General features: G+C 41.5%; 3 protein-coding genes across 5 annotated transcripts; all 3 read right to left on the bottom strand.

Moving 5' to 3' along the window:
* Positions 1-381: 381 nt before the first annotated feature.
* Positions 382-15,992, bottom strand: LOC132796971 (protein timeless). 3 transcript variants are annotated; one of them, XM_060808378.1, is made up of 14 exons: positions 15,332-15,992; positions 11,492-11,746; positions 9,761-11,423; positions 9,563-9,704; positions 8,979-9,484; positions 8,716-8,914; positions 8,526-8,653; positions 8,313-8,466; positions 7,907-8,059; positions 7,484-7,844; positions 6,960-7,203; positions 6,792-6,893; positions 1,746-2,120; positions 382-1,208 (listed from the first exon to the last, which is right to left on the bottom strand). In XM_060808378.1, the coding sequence occupies exons 2-14, from the start codon at positions 11,586-11,588 to the stop codon at positions 1,109-1,111; spliced, it is 4,224 nt and encodes a 1,407-aa protein (XP_060664361.1). In that variant the 5' UTR covers positions 11,589-11,746; positions 15,332-15,992; the 3' UTR covers positions 382-1,108. The 3 variants fall into 3 exon arrangements, with proteins under 3 accessions (XP_060664361.1, XP_060664344.1, XP_060664352.1); XM_060808361.1 differs by having other exon boundaries at positions 8,979-9,487; positions 15,332-15,991; XM_060808369.1 differs by having other exon boundaries at positions 8,979-9,487; positions 15,147-15,991.
* Positions 15,993-17,612: 1,620 nt separating this feature from the next.
* LOC132797015 (trypsin-1) lies at positions 17,613-18,615 on the bottom strand. The gene is made up of 2 exons (XM_060808425.1): positions 18,314-18,615; positions 17,613-18,250 (listed from the first exon to the last, which is right to left on the bottom strand). The coding sequence occupies exons 1-2, from the start codon at positions 18,613-18,615 to the stop codon at positions 17,695-17,697; spliced, it is 858 nt and encodes a 285-aa protein (XP_060664408.1). The 3' UTR covers positions 17,613-17,694.
* Positions 18,616-19,064: 449 nt separating this feature from the next.
* Positions 19,065-23,262, bottom strand: LOC132796990 (leucine--tRNA ligase, cytoplasmic). The gene is made up of 6 exons (XM_060808390.1): positions 23,136-23,262; positions 22,146-22,981; positions 21,516-22,087; positions 20,996-21,454; positions 19,693-20,939; positions 19,065-19,631 (listed from the first exon to the last, which is right to left on the bottom strand). The coding sequence occupies exons 1-6, from the start codon at positions 23,136-23,138 to the stop codon at positions 19,194-19,196; spliced, it is 3,555 nt and encodes a 1,184-aa protein (XP_060664373.1). The 5' UTR covers positions 23,139-23,262; the 3' UTR covers positions 19,065-19,193.
* Between the last annotated feature and the right edge of the window lie 26 nt (positions 23,263-23,288).

The raw sequence follows: 23,288 nt of genomic DNA on the forward strand, positions 1-23,288 counted from the left end.
TTTACTTTGATTCCGCTACTGTTTGGTGCGTTGCAATTGCAATTGCTCTGTGTTGCAGTAGCTGCGACTGTTGCAAGTACTGAGATTTGAGATTTTCAACGCCAATGACCTTAATTTGCAATGGTCATAGCTCGTTTTTCTTATGGCTCCGGCAATTTGCTGTGCATATTTCACATTCGGCTTACACAGATCTTTCGATTTCCCTGCGCCAACCAAAAACACTAAAAAAAAAATAAATTGTATATTTGCTTTTGTCATTTGTTAGTCTCTGCGCTTGCGCCCAGCGTGTGGGCTAAAAATACAAGTACATACTAAATAGATGTGTTTGATCTGAAAATACAAAATAAAACGCTTGTTCAATATTTCGATTACTACGATTACAATGAAAGCTTTATTAGTTTAGGTGAATATAGACAATTGTTAATCGATTATCGCCATACATATGTATATATAGTACAATCAAAAGTGCATCTTAAAATATATAAATTTATATATGTAATATGTATGTATATAGTCCGCTGCAATGCTGTAAATATATATTTTCATCATGGTATATGTATATTTGCACTATTTTAACCAGGAACTGCCCATTTATGTTTAGTATTATCATAACTTATCGTAACTACACACACTCGATTCAACTTTCGTAAATTCTCCAATGTCATCTTATTAACAATATAATGCACTTATTTCCTCCACGCTTTTTGCGAATAAATAGTATACTATTATATATGTATGTATATCACTTAAAATTACTAAAATGTTGCATGTAAGAGCTACAAAATATATGCATACTTGTATCTTATGTATGCGCTTTCTTGATCTCTGATGCTTAAATGCTAAGTAATAATACAAATTTAACATACAATATAGAATAAAGTTAAAGTTTTGATACAGGTGCGAAAAAGTAAAAGTAATTGGTAAAAGATTTTCAAAGATAAAGATAAGGTACTTTTATTAGCTTTCATAAATAGTTGGGTACTGATTCTAGCCTGTCGCTTTGTCTATTTCTTGCCTCTTGATCTCGCTGTCTTTGTTTCTCTCACTCACACTCACTGCCTCTGTCTCTCTCTCACTCTCTCTTTGTCTGCCTTTTGTCTGCCTCTGCTCAATGATAATGGGGTACTGGCTCACGGAACTCATGCTTCTCATCCTCATCGCTGACATACATGCGGGTCAAGTCCGAAGCCACTGAAACATTGTCGCTGCTGCGATAAGAATTGAAGATGTAAAAGACATCGGCAAACATTAGCATAAACATAATTAAGGTGTAAACCACAGTCAAAGTGCACAAACAAAACAGCAACAGAAAATATGATAAAAATGAAAAAAAGTTAAACAAAAGAAATGAAAATAATAAAAATAATAAATTCAGCGATTACAATTTGCATTGCAAAGAGTCACGCCTTTTTAAGATAGCTCCCAGTTCGTAGTTAATATTAGAGTTGGACATGCAACCGCCTCCATTTTGGGTTGCGATCGAAATCGCCTTAAATTGAATAATTGGCTGCCATAAATTTATGTGAGACACAAAATACTTGGCATGCTCCTGGCTAATGACAGTTTGACATTCTGTCAATTTTGGTTTCTTTTTTTTTCTTAAATTTGTTTTGGTTTCTTTTCAATTCGATTTTTGTTGGCATTTGCGCAATGTGTCTAATTGTCAATTAGTTTTGGCATGGCGCTCTCAGAATCCCAGAGCAGAGCAGAGTTCAAGTCTCTAACTCTCCATCCCACTCACTCACTTGGCTATCTCGTTTTCGTAGACCGATGCAACCATTGCGCTGTACTCCTGATCCAAGTTATTTGGCCGCGCAAAGTGTCCGCCTGTCACCTCGAGTCGTTCGAACGATGGCTTCATCACCGCATCCGCATTCGGATCCGTGGCAATTGTGCTCATCAACGCTGCCATCGAGAGTGATGAGACAGTGCCACCGCAGCCGGAGCTGCTGCTGTTCTCATTGTGCGGCGCCATGAAGCTGCAGTTGCTCATTTTGGTCAGACACGCCAGAGTGCTGGTCGGATTGGTTGCACTCAGCGATGTTTGCGGCGCCTGCGACGTGGAGGCATTCGACTTGCCCAAGCCCTCGTCATCGGCTGTCATGGTAGTTGAGCTGACGCTGTGAACACAAAAATGGGTGAAGCTATTAGAGATACAGTGATGAGGAGAATTCGTTCAGTGGCAACATTTGAAATATATGCATGTAGTATTAGTAGCAACCACAAATAGAAACTGAGTTGATCTTAGAAGGTGAGGTGATGAGGAAATTACTCAAGATTGGACATACTGAGCTATTATTATTTTGGAGTGTGTGTCAATGACACCATGATTTTTTAAATGTTCACTTCTCTAATTTAAATAACCATTGGAACATTATTTACGATAAAGAGCTTGAAGGATTTCTCTAAAAAAACAAGCATAACTTCTATGAATTTGGATTTCATGCTAAAGATAAAAATATTTTTGCTTTCAATGACAAATCAGTTAATAGAAAGTGTTGAAAATGATACAGTTTATCTTTAACCTATTTATATATTTCAACAAAACCTTGAAATATGAGTAACTTTATAAATTTATTTTTTTAATTTTTGCACTTATCTTAAAACAGAAAATGTATTTCAAATGCATACTTAGCTCTAATTAAAGTGCTAATCAAGAGCATAAGATTCATATTTCTTCATTATTATACCCTCTAGGATTCTTTTTCTTATTGCATTCATATTAAACGCAGAATTTGTTTGCAAGCGAACGTAATAAACACACGTAAATGCTGATCCCACTTTCAATAGCCAAAATCTCTGCTCGATTTAATTTGGTGAGCTTAGCTACAAGCCTTCTTTTGCCCACAATCCAGATGGCTGCTCAATTAACCCTTTGGTACCTTAACTCATATATTCTCACACCCGCTGGCAATACACAGTTGCAGTCACTGTGTGGCTGACTGAGTCAGCGTGTTGTACTCGCAATTCTGTTGCAAACTTGTTTATTTAATAATTAAAATGATTTATGCGACTGATTGATGTGGTGCTGCTGCTGTTGCTGTTGCTGCTCGGCGGTGCACTCAACAGCAATCCACACCAGCAATAGAAATAATGGCAGTGTCCATGTTTGCCTGCATGTTGCGCTTTAAGCTTAATGCCTCCTCGATTGTTCGCTCATAAATTTGCAACAGCCATAAACCAAAATGTTAACAATACTCTGCACTACTCCGCATACGATACTGGAGTCGATGCCAAACCCAAAAACAATGCGCTCCATAGAAGGTCGGCAATTGAACCCACCGCGATTTTAGTGTGTGCGAATTAGATTTGTTTCTTTGAGCATTTAAAATACACAAGTCTAGTATTTGGCCTAGTCATCTGCCTGCTGCCGTATTATGGCTACACTTATACATCAAGTACAATAGAATGCAATTTATGCTAGCACCAACTGACTGACTGCAGGCGGACACTTGAGACAGTCAAAGAGACAGACAGTCAGATAGACAGACAGACCGTTTGTCTGCCCACTGCGACTGCGACTGCAACTGCAACTGTGAAGGGGGCTTTCGATTTGTTATTTCTTGCCTCGTTGGCTTCCTTGTGGGCCGCACAACACAACAACCACAACAACAAATGTCAGATTCAATTTGCGCCAGGCGCCTACGAAAATTACCTTGGAAAATTGCAATTTTGTCACAACGCCCACAAGTTTAGCCTGCAGAAGAGTCGCTCGACTCGTGCTCAGCTCGCAGGCAAACACCTTTTGTGTTAATTTGTTTAAAACCCATTAAATATTGCTAGCCAAACAATAAAGGCTCTTTGGAAATTATGTGTCAATTGTAGACTCAGATTGTCATAAATTTGTATAGCATTACCTAATCGTAAATTGTTACATGATTTATAGTCTTACTCAATCAGAAGTTTGTTATGCAATCTTAAAAAATCCCTTTTCAAATGTCAACATAAAAGAGTAAAAAAAACGTGTATTCTAATTAAGTTCAGTACCTGCTTCTTATGAATATTTTGGCAGGGGAATCCGTTCACTTCTTAAATATTCAGCTGATAAAGAACTGGTTAAAAGACTTCTAATTGTTTCGGACAAATTGATTGTTAAAGAATTCAATCGAAGGCAACTGAATTGCTTGTTTGTGAAGATTCGTTTTGTTGTCATTGTCGTAGCCTTGCTCGTTGGAGTTAATTGAAACCTGTCCAATGCATATTAAATGCTGCATGGCTCCACACCTTTGCTTAACCCAAATAACAGACGCAACTTGCGAGTACACACGAGTCTGAGTATTGAGCTGTTGGCATAATGTAAATTAATTTGCATTTCAACTAAAGCTAAATCATACTTTTAGCACGCAGTGAAACAATAGAACTTGTTTACCACTTCTTTTAACAATACTCATGCTATAAATTTATATTATTTATCTTCACATATGTATTACTATATATGTACATATTGTCGTTTAGTAGTCGAGGGAACCTTTTTACTTTCCATGTGTATTCTGTGTGTGTGGTTGTTGAAGATAACAAATAAGCCAAACTTGTTTCGCATCAGCAAAATGCAACCGGAGAACCATTTGAACAATAAATAAAATATCAGCTTAAATATTTCACATGCCGTCGAAGCAAGAAGAACACACAAATGACTATTTCAATTCTCTCGGTAAAAACATTGTATGTGCGGCATCAAAAAACTGGTTCAATTCACTTTTGGGTTTCTGTTCTCACAGTTCCGCTGAACCGGCTGCGGTTAAAACTTCGACAACAACTTGAACTGGGACTGGGAATTGAGATTCGGACGATGCTGCGTAACCCCATGATGAAGATGCAGTTGTAAAATTCACCTAAATGTCATTTAGCAATGTTTGTTATTAACTTTGGAAACATTTTTAATACCCTATAACACAAATACACAACACAAAATACCCTATAACACAAATCTTATTTTAAGGTAGAACATCAACAAACAATAAACAGATTCTTTATATAATTTATAAGCTGAAAAGTTTGAAAAAATAATAGTAGAATCTCAATTATATTCTACAAGCTTTGTAGCTCCTCTTTTTATCTTCGTTTTCTTTCAATTCTTTCACAAGGGGTATCTCAAAGTCGAGCACATCGTGTTTATTAAATCCCAACATGTTTGCTGTAAGATTTATAGCTCATTTATGGGCCCGTGAAAGAGCCCATTGTCAATTACTTATTTAACAATAATCAGCTAATCAATCGGCAATTGGTAATTGGCAAATTGAAGGGGGGAGAACTAAAGCGTAATTGTCTGCAGGCATTGATTTGGTGACTGTTGATGAATCATTTGATTGGCGTGGCTGACTTAATTAACCAGGTCACACTCATAATGCCTTGCTTAATTAATTCAATTCGATTCGATTGTAATAATTATTTTTATTGATATTTACGGCTACTGTCGAGCTGGTCAAAACAAGTGTGTATCTCTCAGATACTTTGGCCAAAAGTCTGCGCGTGCTAATCGCGATGACTTCAATTCATGTTCAACTCGAACCCTGCCTCTGCTGCTGTTAACAGAGGTCAGCAGACACCGTTTGTATCTCACGGACAACTTTGATTTGATTTTGGTGTCAGTTTCACTTATAGATTTGCAAAACTGATGCCAGTCAACGCGCCCACAAGAATTAAGGACACACGAAGGCAAAGTCGACTTCGAAATGCACTTTTCAAAATGTTCAACAGAGTATTGAAATTGAAATGAAACATGATGATATCATGCTTGATTGAAATTTTATTGATTGGAGAATTTTAATGGATGTGCACTGAACTGTTCAATCCAGTTATTCAAAGAATTTGCCGCTAATTTAATTGATTTCCATAAATAAGGCAAAAAAAAAAATTTATTTGTTTTAGACAAAATTTATAGTACACCCATAAATGCGACTGAATATACCTAATGAGTTCAAACACATAATTTTATAGCCGTTATTGTGGTAAATTTTGTGTATTGTTCTTCTTTTAAACTTTATATAAAGTAGTATATGATATATACATACATCAACCAAATTTGAAATCCCATTTCTTAAAGCTTGAGGTAATAATCAAAGATAAATCCTCCTAACTCCAAAGAGTGTCGAGCTTTCATTGAAGCTATTGTTTTTAATGGAAACCCAACCCAAAACTGAACAGTTTATAGATGTGAATAGTTGAGAGTACATTAATCGCGAATCTTCGAGTTACATACTCAAATATTAAAGTATAAAAAAGAGGAGTTGGAAAAAAGCAATCATAAATTGTACGCAAAATGTCATGGGGAAGAAGCAGCAAGCAGGAGGCAGGCTTGTGAGCTCCAAAACAGCGATGCAAATAACTAGCTACGAGGCACTCAGATGTAGATGTAGAGAGATGTTGGGAGAATGCCGAAATCATCCGTTTTTGGAGCTTATGAATTTAGATGAGGCGAATGGGACAATATGGTCGAACATTTGGAACTGAACGGCAGGGAGGCCGTTCTACGTTAGTGGCCAAAACAATGGCCAGAGTTGACATTTACTATCGTGGAAGTTGCCAGCAAGTTGCCAGCAGAGCGAGCAAAGCGATGGCGACAACTGTCAACGGACTCACACACGAAAGTAAATGTGTAGCCGGGTCTTAAAGTTCATAAATTGGATTGAGGGCGCCATGTAAACAATCTTTTGTTGGCCGTTTACTGCCTGCTGTTCGCTGTTCGCTGCTTGCTGCTTGCTGTGTGTTGTGTGGAGTCTTTGGCTGCCGTGTGCCATAAATCTGATGGCTTTTGTGGCATTGTCACACACACACAGTGTTTGCTCACTTACCAGTCGCTGATGTCTGTTGCGGGTCCCGTTCGCTGATTGCATTTACTGCGCATGACCAACTGCAGCCAGTTGGGCACCGGTGGCGTCGGATCCGGCGTATATCTGTAGAACACCATTCGATTAGCGATTAGTTCAGTGAACGTGTGAAGTGAAGTGCGACCAACTCACCTGATGATCGAATTCGAGTGCTTGGCTTTGGGCACCGCAAAGATCTCATTACAAGCTGCAGCAGCTGCCTTCTCTACTGCAGCATCCACTTCGGGTATAAGAGCCAGCTCCTCCGATTCAACGATGTCCGCATCGAGGCTGCTCACCGAGCTGAGGGAGTTACGGGTGCCGGAGTGATGATAGCGTGAGGAGGCACTCGATGAGGTGGCATCCTCCATTTCGCTGGGATCAAACTTGAGCGTCACTATAAGGAGCCGAAAATGAGGAGAAAGAGAGGCACAGAGCATATCGAAATACACCGATTGACACACACACAGAGCCACAAATGAGTTGTTGATGAGTTCAGATGTCAGTGAAGGCAGTAGTGGAATGGCACAAGGATCAGGCAGGGAACAGGGCAATAGGATTATTTGGAGGGCGACGGGCGAGATTCCCATAATCAAAATTTGAGAGCAAAAATTGTTGATAACGGTATATACATCACCTTGCATAGTTTTTCATTGACAATTTCGAGTGCAACTCACGTTTATTCAGCGGTCCCAGCTTCTTGGCCAGCCCATACATTGTCTCTGGCGTCCAATAGTCGGGTATGCGTGCAAAGATCGAGCCCGCATCCGCCGGCAACTGAATGCCCAACTTGTGCAGCAGCAGCACAAACGGTTGATACAACATCGTCGTCGACTGTTCGTTGTTCCACTGCACCACAGGTATGGACTTTTGCTTGTAGATGTAATGATAGGCCACCGGTTCCATAATTGGATCCACTTCGGGCAAAGTGCTGCCACATTTAAGCATCAGCTTGACGTAGCAGCACTCGAGCAACAACTTCTGCAGCCACACTAAGTGCTGTGATTTGTGCTCTTTGATGATCAAGTCGAGCAGTATCTGTAAAGTCCGATAAAAGCTGCAACTCTCTTTATCAATTTAAAAGAACCTTTGCAACGCACCTGCACATCATCTGAGGGTTTGCCGTACGCACACTCCTTCAGCTCAATGCCCGATTCGGTGGTGGCCGAAGTGGGCGTGGTCAGCAGCGTGCGCTGATACTCGGCATCCTCAAACTTCATCAGATCATCGTACTCCAGCAGCGTTATAATGTCCTAGAAAGGTGATAAAGTTTACTATAGATTCAGGACACCATCTGAGGGAACTTCTTAATAAAGTATTGAATATACTGATTAAATTAATTCAAGGTTTCAATTAGAGTTTAAGAACTTAATTCAATAAACTAAATTTGACTGTAAAACTTAGTTAAAAGTTAAGGACTCAAATATATAGAAGTTTATACCGAAGACAGGCAAAATGAGTCAATCGATTAAATATATATTAAGAGACTCAATTTCTTTAACTCACCTGCTGCAACAGTTGCTGTATAATCGAGATGCGTGTCTTGAGCTTGTTCCCATTGTTGCTGAAGAGCTTCACGATCTTGCCAACAATATCATTGTTCTTCTTGCTCTGCACATAATACCAATACAACGTATCCATCTCCTCCTGTGACCAGGTGCTGTGAATCAAGAAAAGTGTTAACTATGCAGAACAGAAGAGCAGCACTTCTTCATTTACCAAATGGTGTGCTCCTGGTTGTGTTCCTTTGTCATTTCAGTCAGGGAAGTGGTGGGTATGGTCAACGGAGACTTTGGTGGCGTGTTCATAAACTTGTGTATGACATACTCGATGAGATCGGACCAATCCTGCAAGATAAATGCCAGAGATTAGAGAAGAAAAGTAAAGTCATTGTGCTTATTTAACGCACATCGCAGAGCTCATAGTCAGCCTCCCAGATCCGTGAATAGGTCTTCAATATGATGGGCTGGAAGAGCACACCAATCTGGCCCAGATCGCCGCCAATGTGATGCATCATGGTGAAGATGCAATCGTTGACAAACTCGCCATTATTGTTAAAGTCCTCCAACAGAATGCCATAATAATGCATCACCTCCAGGGTGGCAAATCTGAGAGGAGCAAAAGGAAATTAATACTTATATTGAAGAGAATTTTCACGCTCTTGAAACTCACTGTGAAATGTGCTCGGAGAGACCAATAGTTTGTCCACCTTCCAGCTTAGCTGCGCTGTCCAGTATGAGCATGAGTATGTGATTGGTCACGACCAGATCCTGCAGATACTGCTTGGAATGAATGCTGGGATTGAAGCGACGCAACAGGAGCACAAACAAACAGCGCAGATCGCTGGTGGAGCCAATCTGCAGCTGCAGCTGCCGCAAATGCTGACGATCATCCTCGCTTAGATGCGTCACCTTATTGTATGTCTCAATGGCCTGCAGGAATTCCCTGATGGCTGTCACCACTAGATGCATGCGTCGCAAATACGGTTTAAGATCGCTGCCCTCTTGGCGAGCATTCATCTCGAGTTGCTCGCACAGACTGACGCCCTCGTAGGTCAGATAGCTGAGCACATCGTAGGTGAGAATGGTGTCAATGTGTTCCATATCGAGTTCGAGTTGAGCGGCAAACTTTAGAAAGTAGGTAACAAGCCAGAAAAAGTGCGAAGTGTCAATAGGGACCTTCTAAATGGAGAAGAGGAACGAGAAACAAATTGAATAAGATAAAAGGGTAACAGTAACAACTAGTTCAATAGCTACCGCATTGGACAGCAGTTGCTGATGCAGTTCATCCACCAGATAGTTGTAGCCCTTGAGCAGAAAATCCACAGTGAATTCCTTAAGCAAATTAGAGATGTCATCATCCGTGGGCGTGTGCTGCACCAGACCCTTCATGTTGATGCTGCAGATAAGTAAATTAAGGAGGGGACTCCAAAACATTAACTCAACTCAACTTACAGACTGCTTTTGCTGCGCTTGACGAGCTTCTTGCGTCGCAACTCTTTCTTGTCCTGTGGCGACATCAGCGTTCGCTGCTTGTTGCGCGGCTTTGTGTTGCACGGCGGCTTCTGATGCTGCGGCTTGCCCTGAGGTCCATCGTCATCGTTGCTCGATGTGGATATGGATTCTTGGTTCTCCACTTGAGTGCCATAGCCGCAATCGGAGAGCTCCGACTGCGAGGAGGGACATTCGCGCTTCTGCGGACAACACTTGCCTTTGGTCAGCTGCAGTTGACCCGCATGAGGCGACTTCTGACCCAACTTCACAGCCGAGACATGGGAATGCGACTGATAGTTGTCGGTCAACATGTCAGCTAACGTATTGCGTCGCGTGGGCAGCGGAGCGGGTGGCTTGAAAGGCTCGTAGCTGAGGTTAGTTGTGCGGCTGCTGATTTGTGACTCATCGTTGTTGTTGTCGTTGCCAGCTGTGCTTGTGGCTGGATCTTTATTGGTAGTGTTGTTGACATTGTCAGCTGATTGTGTAAGATTTAATGGTTGCCCATTGACGCCCTCCTCGTTGGCCTCCTGTTCCCGTTCCCGTTCTTGTTCTTGCTCTCGTTCTCGTTCTCGCTCTTGCTCGTATTCCTGCACTTGACTCTCGTAGTCAATGTCATCCATGGCCTCTTCCTCGCACTGCTCCGGCTGCTGTGGCGAGCCAAGCAGCTCGGTTATATCGCTGGCTGCCTCCGAACTATCCGGCTTATCGGCTGTGACCCGTGCCATAGCGTTCTGGTACTCGTGCCCTTTTCGACTGACCTCTTGCAACGTGGCCTCGGTGCCTTCGCGCAACGCCTGTCGCCGCTCGTCGCAGCCCTCCTTCTTGCCACTACTTCCACCACCATTGCTGCCATTGTCCGAGGAGTCCGAGGTGGGATCCGAGGTAAGCATAGGACTTGAGTCACCGCTCCCCTGTTTTGGAGGCGACGTATTGCTCTCATTATCCTCAGAACTCTCTGAGAGCGAAGCCTCAAACCACAAATTTAGCAGCTTCTGCAGCGTGCTCACATGCTGATCCTTGTAGATCAACGCAATCAGCTGCACCATGGTAACGCCCCAGAGTGCACGCTGCGGACACGTCATCAGGTAGAGCATTAGCTTATCGATGCTCTGTATGAATAGGTTCCACAAGATGGTGTTCTGCATGGAAACCTGATGACTGCCACCGCTCGACTGCAGCATAGGCATGAGGAAATGCGCATGTGTCTCAGGAATGTGCAAAATATTACGCAGCAAGAGCAAACAATTATTGATCTGATCACATTTGTGCGGCGATAGCTTTGGCTCCGATTCCAGTATGTGCTTCATGTACTCCACCACGCTCTTGGTGCTCTTCGGATCGGTGAATGCCTCCTTGCTGCTGTACAACAACTTGTTCAGCTCAAAGATGGTGTGACGTCCCACCTCGGTGCGATACATCACATCCACGGAGAACAAACACTCCACCGGCACCGTGAGGTTGACCAGTATGCGTATGACGGACTCGAGCACAGCATCGTCCTTTGCATTCTCCAGCAGGGGTATCAAATCGGATCGCACATTTTGGCCAAATCCGATGGCACGACGAAATGTGCGCAGAGTCTGATCTTCGTACGTCAGCTTATAGTTGATCTCCTCCAAAATGGCTAAAATGAGCAATTTACAATCGTTAATAATAATAATAATAATGGGAATGATGACTTTGTTGACTTACCCAGTGCATTGGGACTAACCACGTAGGTGTCTCCCTCAAGGGAGCCCAGCGAGGAGAAAGCGCTATGCAACTGAGGCGTTGCGAGTAACCAGTCCATAACAATTGCTCTCTATTTCAGTTCTATTGTGAGATTGCACTCGTAACGATAAATACGATTCTTAAACTGCCACTTGTGGCACATTGTCAGCGTTGCACATAAAACGGATCCTTGTAATGGGACCAAAAGATTAATTGGTTGTGCTGTTTGCTCAAAATCTGAAAATGAATTATATAATTTAATTTTATAAGGTTACTAAATAAATTCTAAATTAAAAATAAATTTAACTTTATTTACTTATTTAAAAGTTATCTAAGATTCAATGAATTGCATTACTACTTTTAATAACCTGCAATAATTCCTGAATAAGCCTTATTATATAATGCTTTTGTTAACAATAAGAATTATTTTAAAATGCTTCAAGTGAGAATTGTTGTATGAATTCAAATATTATTTTCATTCAGATAAAAAAAAGATTTTCCATACTAATATCTGCCTCTAAATACCAGCATTTTAACGTCATCAAATATAAAAATAAAATAACTAATACTTACAAACAAGCAGTCCGCCAAAAAAAAAGAACTTAAGTCCCAAGCTGATCTAAAGCCTCGCCAAAAAGGTCATCGCTTGAATTGAGTTGCGTATCTAAACTGCTTATGAATACAAGTATACCATGTTTGTATTCGACTGAATGAATTGCCAATTGAATAACTAAATATTTATATTCACCACTGCCAATAGCTGCCACCATGAATCGTTTGTCCAATTCATTATACAATCGAGCATTGTCCAAGCTTAAGGGCATTTGCTGCTGTCGCTGTTCCATAAATAGAAACCAGAGCTGCCCACACTGAGCTGCATGTGACGAATGACCAACTGCCATCCATCTATCCCATACACTTCCCCTTTTCATCTCCTTTCTACCCGTCATTGGAGTAAGTATCAGTTAGTGCAATGTGCAGTCGTGCAGCGTGCAGGATAACGAGACAGAAACAGGCGATAAACAAAACTCGAGCGCCAATGTGAAGCACTGAGGCAACACGTGACCGGGCAGCGTGTGCTTGTTATTGCTGCCAACGCTGCAGCTGCTGCTGCGGGGAAAGGGGGTCAGGGGCAGCATTTTAACTGTTTACATTGGCAATGCCAGCAAGACGAGTCAACTACTTCGAAAAGCTTAAGCCAACCCTAACCCAACGTGTACACGTAACCAGTCAAAGCATAATAACTCAATAGCATTCAATCCACAGGCATCCGCAGTTCGCATGTGACTTACACACACACAAACACGCACCTTCGCACACACACACACACATTGGTACACGCCCTCTCTTTGCCTGTCACACATACAGGCAAATACTTTGGGCCTGACTTTGATGATTGTGTAAACGTCGCAGCTGGAGGACAAAAAGCTGCACAATATTCCAATCAACATTTCCATCATGCAGCTCCACCCCCCGTTGACTACAACTAGAATAATGGTAATGCTTTTCTTTAGCATGGTTTTCTTCGCCATCCTAGAAATATCGTTGTGTCTTTGTTTTTGGTCATGGGTACTTCACAGAGTGTGCGAAGCTTTACAAATGACAAGCATTGCTTAATTACTATTTGCTATTTTTGTCATAACGTTCAATGTTACCTATTGTTAACTATAATTGGTTTTTTACTCGGTGGCGACAAGACATGATGGGCACCATTCATCGCTAACTATTGCTACCTCCTACTGTAGTCACATTTGTGTTGCATACTTTCGAGCGTTCTCTTAAAATGGAGTGTACTAAAAAAGCAAATACATTTTTAGTACTAGCTATGAACTGAACTCGCTTAATATTGAATTTAGAACTATTGTAGGCAATTCAATAAAGTGGTAATTAAGTTATGTATATATTAAATGGTGTCAGTAAACTAAATAAAATATAAAAATTGTCATTTCGGTTTAAATTTGGCAGTTTGTTTTTTTTAAGCTTTGGAACAAATTAAAGTGCATTTCTTTGATATTCTCAAGGACAAATAAAAATGACTTTACATAACAATTGATTTATTGAAATTCATTCACTCTAAGATAAGCATATTGGAAGATCTGCATATGAATACACATATGTATCTATTGGCATATTTGTGGTGTTGTAGCCACACAACCCCAATACCATTTCCGCTCAAAGTTATGAAACAAAGTACACACACCCAAACATAGAGACACAGCAGACCCCTTACATAAAAATTGATTTATTGACTGCGCCAAAGATAACAAATGATATGCGCATTTGGATTTATATTGTTCATGCAGCTAATCGAAATGCATTTTCATTCTTTCGCAAAAAGCAAGGAAAATTCATTCAGCACTTTTAACGCATATTTTAGCGTGGAGAAACGGTGTGCAAAATGCTTGTATTTTTTTATTTTATTGCCGTAAATAATCGTCGACGAGATAACTTCGAAGAATAAGACAACCCTCCCATTCGATTGACTGACTTTGCAATGCTAATTGGGACAAAATAAGAGAAATGAAATGAAAGTAAAACGTTTCCTAGCTGCCTGTCAAAACAGATGACACAGTCTACTCTGGAACATCCGACATCTGGCGGGCTTGTCAAAAGCAGATCTAAATATTTGGGGGAGCAATGAAGTGCATTACTATATCGACGTTGAAATACACTTTGTTTCAGCTTTTTAAAATTCATTTATATAGCATATATTTGGGAGCAAACAAATTAAACGGCAATTATTGTACTCAACATGAAATGCAAGTCATAATTCCTCAATAAATTATCAATATCTAACGACAATCAATTCAACATAAATAATTGATTGCGATAGATTATTCGGTTCTTATAGAAACGAGCCCAGCTGCAGCCCAATGCCTATTGTAATGTCTCAACCGTATGTATTCTTAACGGATTATAATTTGAGTAGGGGTGAAATTGTATTGTGTAGATAGCAAGATAAGTACATGCATTACGAGGGTTACTCTATAAAAACATGGGTTACTATTTAATACGCTTCCTCAACTTATTTTACAAATAAAAAAATGAATTGTAAACAAACAAAAATAAAACACAACTAATTTAAACAAAATTTAAAATTAAAAAACAATTCATGAAAAGATCAAAGTAAAATAAAATTTTGAGTTAGATAAGTGAATTCCTTAAACTTTATTGCAAGGGTATTATATACGTTGCTAAGCAGCTCTAAAAAAAAGCGGTTCAATGACTGCAACTCGATGTTCCTTTCTTTTCGCTGAGTTTTTGAATTTGATAAGTGTCCATTTAAATTTCAAGAGTGCACTCTACCCCTTATAATATATTATATAGGTTATATAATTTGATTAACATATTTCCGCAACAACTTTGGGAATTTGTTGTGCAATAAAAATAAACCTGTAGCGAGTTTAAGTAAACGTTACGAGTAAATTGCTTAGTCAGCGGAAAATGCAATTTTGAACTTGGCGCATTTGCAAGTGCAAAACGTCAAAGCTTTTCCAATTAGTGAGCTTTCATTTGAAGCTAAACTTTTGATTTTGTGTGGCGTACTACATAGCAAACTGTGCTAGGTCGTGTCGATCTGCGGTGCTGCTGCGGTTAAATGACACTAAAAATTTAATTTGTGTGCTACTTGACTTACGGTGTACTCATAAGTTATTCCACAGTGGTCAAATTGCTATTTGTTTTGAATGAATTGCGCACTAAATTGTTCAAGTACTTTATTTAGTTTTTAGTTTTCAATACTAGCACAGATCGTTCACAAACATTTGCAATTAATGTGCCAAGTCTTGCGTGTAGCCGAGCACGATTTCAAGTTGAACTTACGTAAAATGCAAAAACAATTTGCACTTTTATCAATTACTGCGACAGCAGAGAGAACCAGAGAGCAGCAACAAATGTATTATTCACTTAAACCAACACAGTCACAAAGCACTATCTGCATTAGCTAAACACTTTTCACTGCACTTCCACTAATTTCGTATTTTATGGTAACTCTTTGCTTCCTCAAATATTTGTTTTTGTTGTTTTTGACAAGTTGGTATATATCTCATATGTGTCAATTGGATTGTAAATAAAATATTTATATTTAATTTGTAATTGATATCGCGCCGCGACACGAACCGTTTGCTTCAAGCGTACAACGAAGAATGCTCAATTATTTGCATTGTTACTCGACTAGAACCCCAAGCGAATGCACCGCGAGCTGAGCTAAGAAGCTTCGTCTCACACATACAGTCGCGTGCCCGTTTACATTCACATTGTTGTGGCGCATGAGATGATGTAAAAGCTTCGACTACAAGTTGCTGTTTTGCCGGCCTCCGTATGCTAGTGTGCATGCAAAAGCTCCCACTCTCTTGCTCTTTCTCTGTCTTGCTCACGGACAACTGCGAGTGCTTGAGTCACTCACGTGTAGCGGCAACGTGCGCACGTTTGTTTTCGCTGCTCTACGAATCGTTGCGACTATGTTGACATGCATTCTCATCTATGGATATGTATATGTATATGTATGTGTATATGTATATGTGTGTTTGTGTAGACAACAACATCGCACCGTTAAACGTTTTCTGCCTACACTTTTTGCTTTAGGCATCGACTTTTCGCTGCTGCTCGGAATTCCTTATTGATTCTTGATGTTATTTGTTGTATTGATGTTGGTAGCTCACTCTCACACACACGCACCCACACACACATACATTCCAAATAACCGCACATTGACATCTGTTGCCTAACACCTCGGTCTTGTTTTTGTAGGTTTCCACATTTACACAATCATTCACTCAACAGTTGGTCAGTCAACGCGGCGTATGCGCAATGAAACGACTTCTGTGTCGAAGCGAGCCTATGAGCACGTCAGCTCATCAGCTCCACTGCAACCGCACTGCATAAGAAACTTCTGCGAATTATGGGCCACATATTAAAAATCGCGAAAAATTGGCGTTTATAAAATAAACATATCGTATCCAGTTACCTAGAGGTAAAAATACTTACAAAGCGCATTTGTTTGCACTCAATGTTACTTAATCAAAACTAAATGCATGAAAGCAGCAAAACAGTTTGAAGGTACACCCGCCTGTGTGAATGTGAGTGTGAGTGTAAGTGAGTGGAGTGTTATTATCAAGTTCAGGGAGAGATCGTGTTTACGACTCATTCACACTTCGGTCCGTCGAAAGGTTTAACAATCTTAGAAATTTGATTTATATAAGTCCATTAGTAAAATTAAATGTAAAAAATATAGATACCAAGTAACATGTTGTTGATCAAACTATCAAAAGATTACAACAAATGTAAAATTAGTTTTTATTTAATAATCATTTAAATTTTTTTAATAAATAAATACCTGCATATAACATTTAAATTTTTTGTAATTTGGGTTCTTTTCTTTTTACTTTTGACCGACATTTTGGAAAATGAATATAAATATTATTTTCGAAAAACGAATATTATTAGAAATATAATTAAAAATTTTTCAATATGTAATATTCATACCTTATTTAGTTTAAGTTTTGGCAATTTTCAATTATAATTATTAATTTAAATATACTGTAATGTGGATAACAGTTTTGCCATCACTGACATATACTTTTTGAAAATTTTATATTTTGTAATTGAATAAAACTTTTCTTCACGATTTACTGGAATGCTAACTTTTGATTTCATAATTGCTGCCTTATGCAAGTGTCTAATGGCAAGATCTATAATATTATTAAGCAAACTAATCAGCAAAACAACAAAGAAAAAAGGCAGGCAGGCGATGAGCATTCGCAATTTAATTCAAGGCAAATATATGTAGTCAACATTTCTCACAGCCGTATACGTAATATTAATTGTGTATACGTACTTCATTTATATATACATACATACGTATGTAGGTATGTATGTTTGTAACCGGAGAACGAACGGTGCTGATAGAGCTATCAATTGAGAGTGCAGAGCAATTACAAGTACGACACAAAAGGAAGACTCCTGCCCAACGATTTAGACGGACAATAAAATGCGACGCGGATGCGGCATGCGGCATGCGTTGCCATAATGTGCTCTGCTCGAGGATGTTGCGTGTTTGGTTTGTCTGCGTGTTGGCAGCGCATGTGCAAAACGTTAGAGCAGTGTGTGGGGTAAGAAAAGGGCAAAGTTGTAGTTGGTTATTTTCATAAAATAGTATAATGCATTTATTTGAACAATCGCCACAATTAGACGCCGCTGTGTTCTTTAATCCAGTCACGTGCTTGCGCCACTCTCGAATACACGCCGGGGTAATTAGGCTTGGCACAGCCATAGCCCCACGACACCACGCCCACTAGAACACCCGCCTCATTCACCATGGGACCACCTGAATCGCCCTGACAGGCATCCTTGCCACCCTCCATGTAACCAGCACAGATCATGCGCTCCGTAACGCCGCCGAATTGCTTGTACTTATCGCTGCAGATATCCTGATTCACCAACGGCACCTGGACGCGACGCAACCACTCACGAGACTCTAGCAGATTCTGTGTATTGCCCCAACCGGTGACATAGCAAGGATCGCCGTCCATAAACATTTGGTCCTCCTCTGGCAACTTGATGGCCTTTTTAGTCTCATCAAACTCGATCGGATGTTGCAACTGCAGCAGCGAGAAATCATAATCCACATTGGTAAAGTTGAATTTTCCGTGTTGCACAATCTTCTGCAGGCGCAACAGTTTGCCACTTCGCGAGTACTCGGAGCTTCCCAATCTTACACGCAGTCGATCGGCTTTTTGACCACTAAAAAGAGAGCAGGATACAGTTATAATATAAATTGCCTATGAAGCATTTCCAACTACTTACTAAGTGCAGTGTGCCGCTGTCAAAATCCATTCCTCAGATATCAACGAGCCTCCACAAATGTGACTCGATGTCTGCAAGGATATCTGATGAGGTGCATCCGTGATGTTTATCCTTTCGCCACCCACAATGCGTCCATCGAGACGCGGCTGCAACTTCCACAAGTCATTGACTAGCGAACGCTGTCGCATTACAGGTTGTGGTATCAAACAGACGCCACCCAAGACAATAACGCTGCACTGCAGCGCGACAATTACCACCAATTGTAGTGACAACATTGTGAGTTGACTTCTGGCTGCAAGCATTGCGCTTTTATACCCTAAATTGGGGAGAGCTCGCAGTTCGATAGCCACCCACTGAGACCCAAAAGCACGCTGTGACTCTATCTTAGAAGCTACCAAATGTCACACTACATTTATTTTATATCGTAGTGATAGGGAAAGGGGACTTTTTATATAGATAAACGAAGTTTGTATACACTTACATAGTAATTTGAAGTATCCAATGCCATGAAAATTATTTACCAAGTGATGCAACGAATGAAAAGCATTTTGTGATGATGAAATGTTGCTGTTTAAATGAGCTAGCGATTGATTATTGTGAAATGTGATTGCTTTTGAGTAAATCGTTTTGCAAACTCTACTCTAAGCTTACCCATTCTTAAAATTGTGCAGCTAAGTCAATGTACTTCTTCTTAAAAAGAGTATATTCAATAGAAATGGGTCAAGAGTACTTAAAGTAGTTCTAGGAGAAATTGAAGCTTCCATGTGTTGTCGTATATTAAGGTAAACTTTTTTAGCCAACAATTATTTTACAATGTGTCACACATTTTTCAGTTTAAGAATAAATTACTAAGATGCTGAGGGAAGCCGTGATGTTTCATCTATTCAACCACATAGATCAGTTGACGTCCTACTTCAGTCAATTTGCCAGCCAGCTGAACGCTCACTCGTTTCGCATCCACGTCGAGTACGAAATCACCATCGGTAAGCAGTGTCTTGCCGGTTTTATAGTCCTGGAAGTTGGGCATCTTGCGTGGACCCAGAGTTGGATCCTCGTAGCGCCAAAGTTTCAGAGTCGACACTTCGGCCTTCAGACCAATGATTTTAGCGATCTTCTCGCGTAGCGACTGCACTGTGTCGCCCTCGGAGACGATGGTGTTCACCTGGAACAACGAGGAGCGCTCTATGGGATTGGTCAATTCGACACTGACATGAGGTGCAACGCTGAAGGCAATGAAGGGCGAACCAGGGCGCACTTCCTCGCGTGTCTTCTCGGGCGCCGAGGGATCATCAGTATACTTGATTTCCAGGTTGTCCAACTAAAGGAATATTTACTTGGTTAAGCACAGTGTAAAAAGAGAGCTTAACAACTTCACTTACATCCAGCGTGTTCTTCAGATACTCCAGATTGCTAAGCAGCACCTGACGCTCATCGAACTCCAGAGTGACAGCCAATGCAGCCACACCCTTGCCGCCCGTCTCTACTTTCTCGCGAATCATTTGCGCGAAGGGCATCACACGCTTCATGAACTTCTTCAGCTCGGCCTTTTGTTGCAGCGTGGCTGCAATGACTTTGTTATCGGGGAGCGTCTTTGTTTCCTTGTTGTACAACTCGCGCATGGTGTCCAGCACACAGCATTGCCAGGGAGGATACGTCTTAGCCACCCAGATCAAACCACGATTTGGCTTCGCTGTCTGCGCATCCACAGCCTTCTCCTTGCCCCCCTTGCCCTTGACCTGCAGCATATTCTTGAGGTTGAGACGGAAAGAGTGAGCTGCTTCCATCAGATACTCGGAGCACATGATGTCCTGCTCATTGATGTCGCCCACCTCTGGCCAACGGGCGTGCACAACCGACTCCTTGTTACCCAGCAGTCCCCACACATGCTCAGCCATGTGCGGGCAAATAGGAGCCACCAGCAATGCCTGACGTCGTATAAACTCCAGCACCAGCTCCTCATGCATGCCCTGAGCGCCACTGAGTTCACGGTACTTGTCACGTGCTAGCTGCAATTCATAGAAGCCGCTGCGCAGGGCTTCCTTGAACAGCATGCGACGGTAGTTTTCATCCGTCTGCTGTGTCTTCAGATTCAGTTCGCTGAGGAACACTTTATCGTTGAAGGTCTTGTCAGCGCCACGACGTAGAGTGGAGCGCGTGGCCAGCATCTCCTTGACCCACTCGATAAAGGTATACAGACGCAGAATACCCGCATCGGCAGTGCTCTCCACAAAGTTAGCATCCTCCACGCTGTCGCCAGCATCAGCCAAACACAGACGCATGCCATCCGCTGAGAACTTATCAACAGCCTCGTGCAATGTCAGGAAATTGCCATCAGACTTGGACATCTTGGCCGAATTGAGCAGCAGATGGCCATTGACACGCATTCCTTTGGGCCACTTTGTTTCATCATTTGGCCAAATGGCTGCGTGATTGTAGAGACAGAAAGTCAAATGATTGTTTATCAGATCCTTTCCAGAGACGCGCAAGTCCATGGGATACCAGTACTCGAATTCGCGACGCAACACAGCCAAATATTCCGGCTTGATGGCAGACTTCTTAGGCAAAGAAGTCTCCTTAAAGAAGATATAATCCCAGATTTCCGGCGTCACATCAGCAGGTTTAATGCCTAGAAAGGAGTAAATTAGTTAATGAATACCAATTAAAATACAAAATTTCACGTACCAAATGGACCTGATTTCTCTCCTCGGAAAGTGCCTCCTTGCAGCAGATGCGACACCGTATAGAAGGCCATGTAAATAGTTGAGTCCGAGAGGGATTCAATGAGCCACTGCTCATCCCAAGGCAGCTTAGTACCCAGTCCGTAAGTGCGCGAGCATGCGTACTCATGCAGCCAATTCAGACAAGCCTCAAAGTTATTGCGTGCCTCCTCGTGGAAGGTCTCCATGTCATTCAGTATTTTGAATGCCTGTCCTTGCCACTCAGGTTCACCATAGTTAAGATACCACTGATTGCACAGCGCAACCACGCATTCATCAGCAGAGCGCGATATGATGGTCTTCTCGGGCTCATAGTAAATGTCCGCCTCTTTGGCATCTGTTAGACGCTTTTGCAAGTCCTTCTTTATGTCCTGAATCTTACGACCCGTGAACTCACCAACCAACATAACTCCATCATAGAAACCTAAGCAAAAATAAAGAGTTGTTACAAAATGAAAGTAGAATCAACAGTTATTTTAACGTACTCTTCAAGTAACAAAGTTCCTTAGCTTCGGCCAGCTTTTCTTTGTCATTTTGCGATTGGATTTTAAGTGTATCATAAGCATGAACAGCACTCAGCTTGCCCAGCGTAGGCACATCAATGATAGGTATGGGCGCATAAGGCAACACCATCTCATCGGTTAGTCCATACTTTTGACGGAATGCCTCCTTCTTCTGCAAATCCACAAGAGCGGCATAATCATCCGGCGAATCGGATGGCACTGAGGTCACAACACCCGTGCCCTTATCCTCCTTAATGCTCAGCATGGGCAGCGTATAAATGATTTTGTGCTGAGTCAGCGGCGCCGACAGCTGCACGCCCAACAGTTCCTGACCCGTGACTTCGGCGAGCACTACAACGTTGCCTTCTTCGGCCGTAAATCCCTGATAGGTCATGTTACGTGCGGCGCGTCGTGTGCTGATCCACACCTCGTTTTCGCGTGTTGTCTGCCAGGCAATGTACTTGATGTCGGGATGCAGCCAGCAATTGGTCTGTCCATACATTGTCTCTGGACGCAGTGTGGCCGCCACAAAGTAAATAGGCTGCTTAATGGCACTATAAATAAATCAAGTTAATGAACTAACCATACATGAATAAAAATTGAACTAGTTACCTCAATGCTTTGGGCGTCTGCAGGACTTTCATTTTAATGAGTGTGTACTCTTGTGGTCCCACACCTTCGCCTGAGGAGCGATCATGATCCATGCAGGGTTGTCCATCCTTGGGCGAATAGATGGTATAACGTTTGCCATACATAATCTTACCGCGCTGCTTCAAATGATTGAATTGCCAGCGTACAAATGAATCAAAGTAGGGATTAGCATCAGTGGTGATGAAAGTGCGACGCCAATCGACATGGACACCAATGCGCTTCAGATCCTGCACCGCCAGCGGTGGAAAGTAGTTCAGCCAATGCTCGGCATTGGCGAATTTCTTGATCTCCTCATCCTTAAGTCCCAGACTATACATAATCTGCCATTGATACTTGGCCGAGCCGGTCTTGGCAACAGCTTTGCTCTTCTTGCCCTTCGACTTATCTTTGGGCACCTCAGACTGAGTCTCTACTACAGCAGGCGCTTCCTCCTGTACGTCAGGAAACTTGGGCGGATAGCCAAATTGTTCGATTTCACGAGCCAATTTATCGGCACATGCCTTAATGGGCATTCCCGTGCAATGGAAGCCAAAAGGCCACAGGACGCGACGTCCCTTGAGCCGATGATAGCGCGTTGCAAACTCTGCCTTCGACATGGAGAATGTGTGACCCAAGTGCAGTCGTCCATTCATATACGGAAACGGAAATGTGACAAAGAACTTCTCAGATTGTCGCTTCTTGGGCGCCGTTGGTGCATCCGTTTCATGCACATGTTCGCTTTCCCAACGCTGTTGTACTTCGCGTTCGATCTTCTGCAGATATTCCACCTTAAAGGTGCCTTTACGTTCCACATTCGCCTTGAATGAGTAATTTGAAATGCACATTCAATGCATACAAAAATTGCATCAGTCAAAATTTATCCATATTTCTTGCGTAAAATATGTTTTTGCCGGCGAGTGTAAAATAAACAATATTACCACACCGGCATTTATAAAGAATTTGTTCCCTTACCATTTTGCACTGTTTGTCTGCGCAATAACAGCAAATTCACTTAATATGCACTAAATATCTTTGAAATCAACAAATTGCCAAAATGCAACGTGTTTACTTCTTGGCAGCGGCGGCAAAAAGGTTGCTGTCAGCATGTATATCGATTGTACTTGC

This window comes from Drosophila nasuta, chromosome 2L (genome assembly GCF_023558535.2).
Source record: "Drosophila nasuta strain 15112-1781.00 chromosome 2L, ASM2355853v1, whole genome shotgun sequence".
NCBI lineage: Eukaryota > Metazoa > Arthropoda > Insecta > Diptera > Drosophilidae > Drosophila > Drosophila nasuta.

What these genes read in the sequence shown, in the direction of transcription:
- LOC132797015 (XM_060808425.1), bottom strand. Translation starts at nt 18,615, where the DNA reads ATGCTTGCAGCCAGAAGTCAACTCACAATGTTGTCACTACAATTGGTG. An exon ending in ACAGCGGCACACTGCACTTA is followed by an intron (nt 18,251 to 18,313) that starts GTAAGTAGTTGG and finishes CTCTCTTTTTAG; the next exon opens with TGGTCAAAAAGCCGATCGAC.
- LOC132796971 (XM_060808361.1), bottom strand. Translation starts at nt 11,588, where the DNA reads ATGGACTGGTTACTCGCAACGCCTCAGTTGCATAGCGCTTTCTCCTCG. An exon ending in GGTTAGTCCCAATGCACTGG is followed by an intron (nt 11,424 to 11,491) that starts GTAAGTCAACAA and finishes TGCTCATTTTAG; the next exon opens with CCATTTTGGAGGAGATCAAC. An exon ending in AAGCGCAGCAAAAGCAGTCT is followed by an intron (nt 9,705 to 9,760) that starts GTAAGTTGAGTT and finishes ACTTATCTGCAG; the next exon opens with CATCAACATGAAGGGTCTGG.
- LOC132796990 (XM_060808390.1), bottom strand. An exon ending in GGAACTTTGTTACTTGAAGA is followed by an intron (nt 21,455 to 21,515) that starts GTACGTTAAAAT and finishes ATTTTTGCTTAG; the next exon opens with GTTTCTATGATGGAGTTATG. An exon ending in AGAGAAATCAGGTCCATTTG is followed by an intron (nt 20,940 to 20,995) that starts GTACGTGAAATT and finishes ACTCCTTTCTAG; the next exon opens with GCATTAAACCTGCTGATGTG.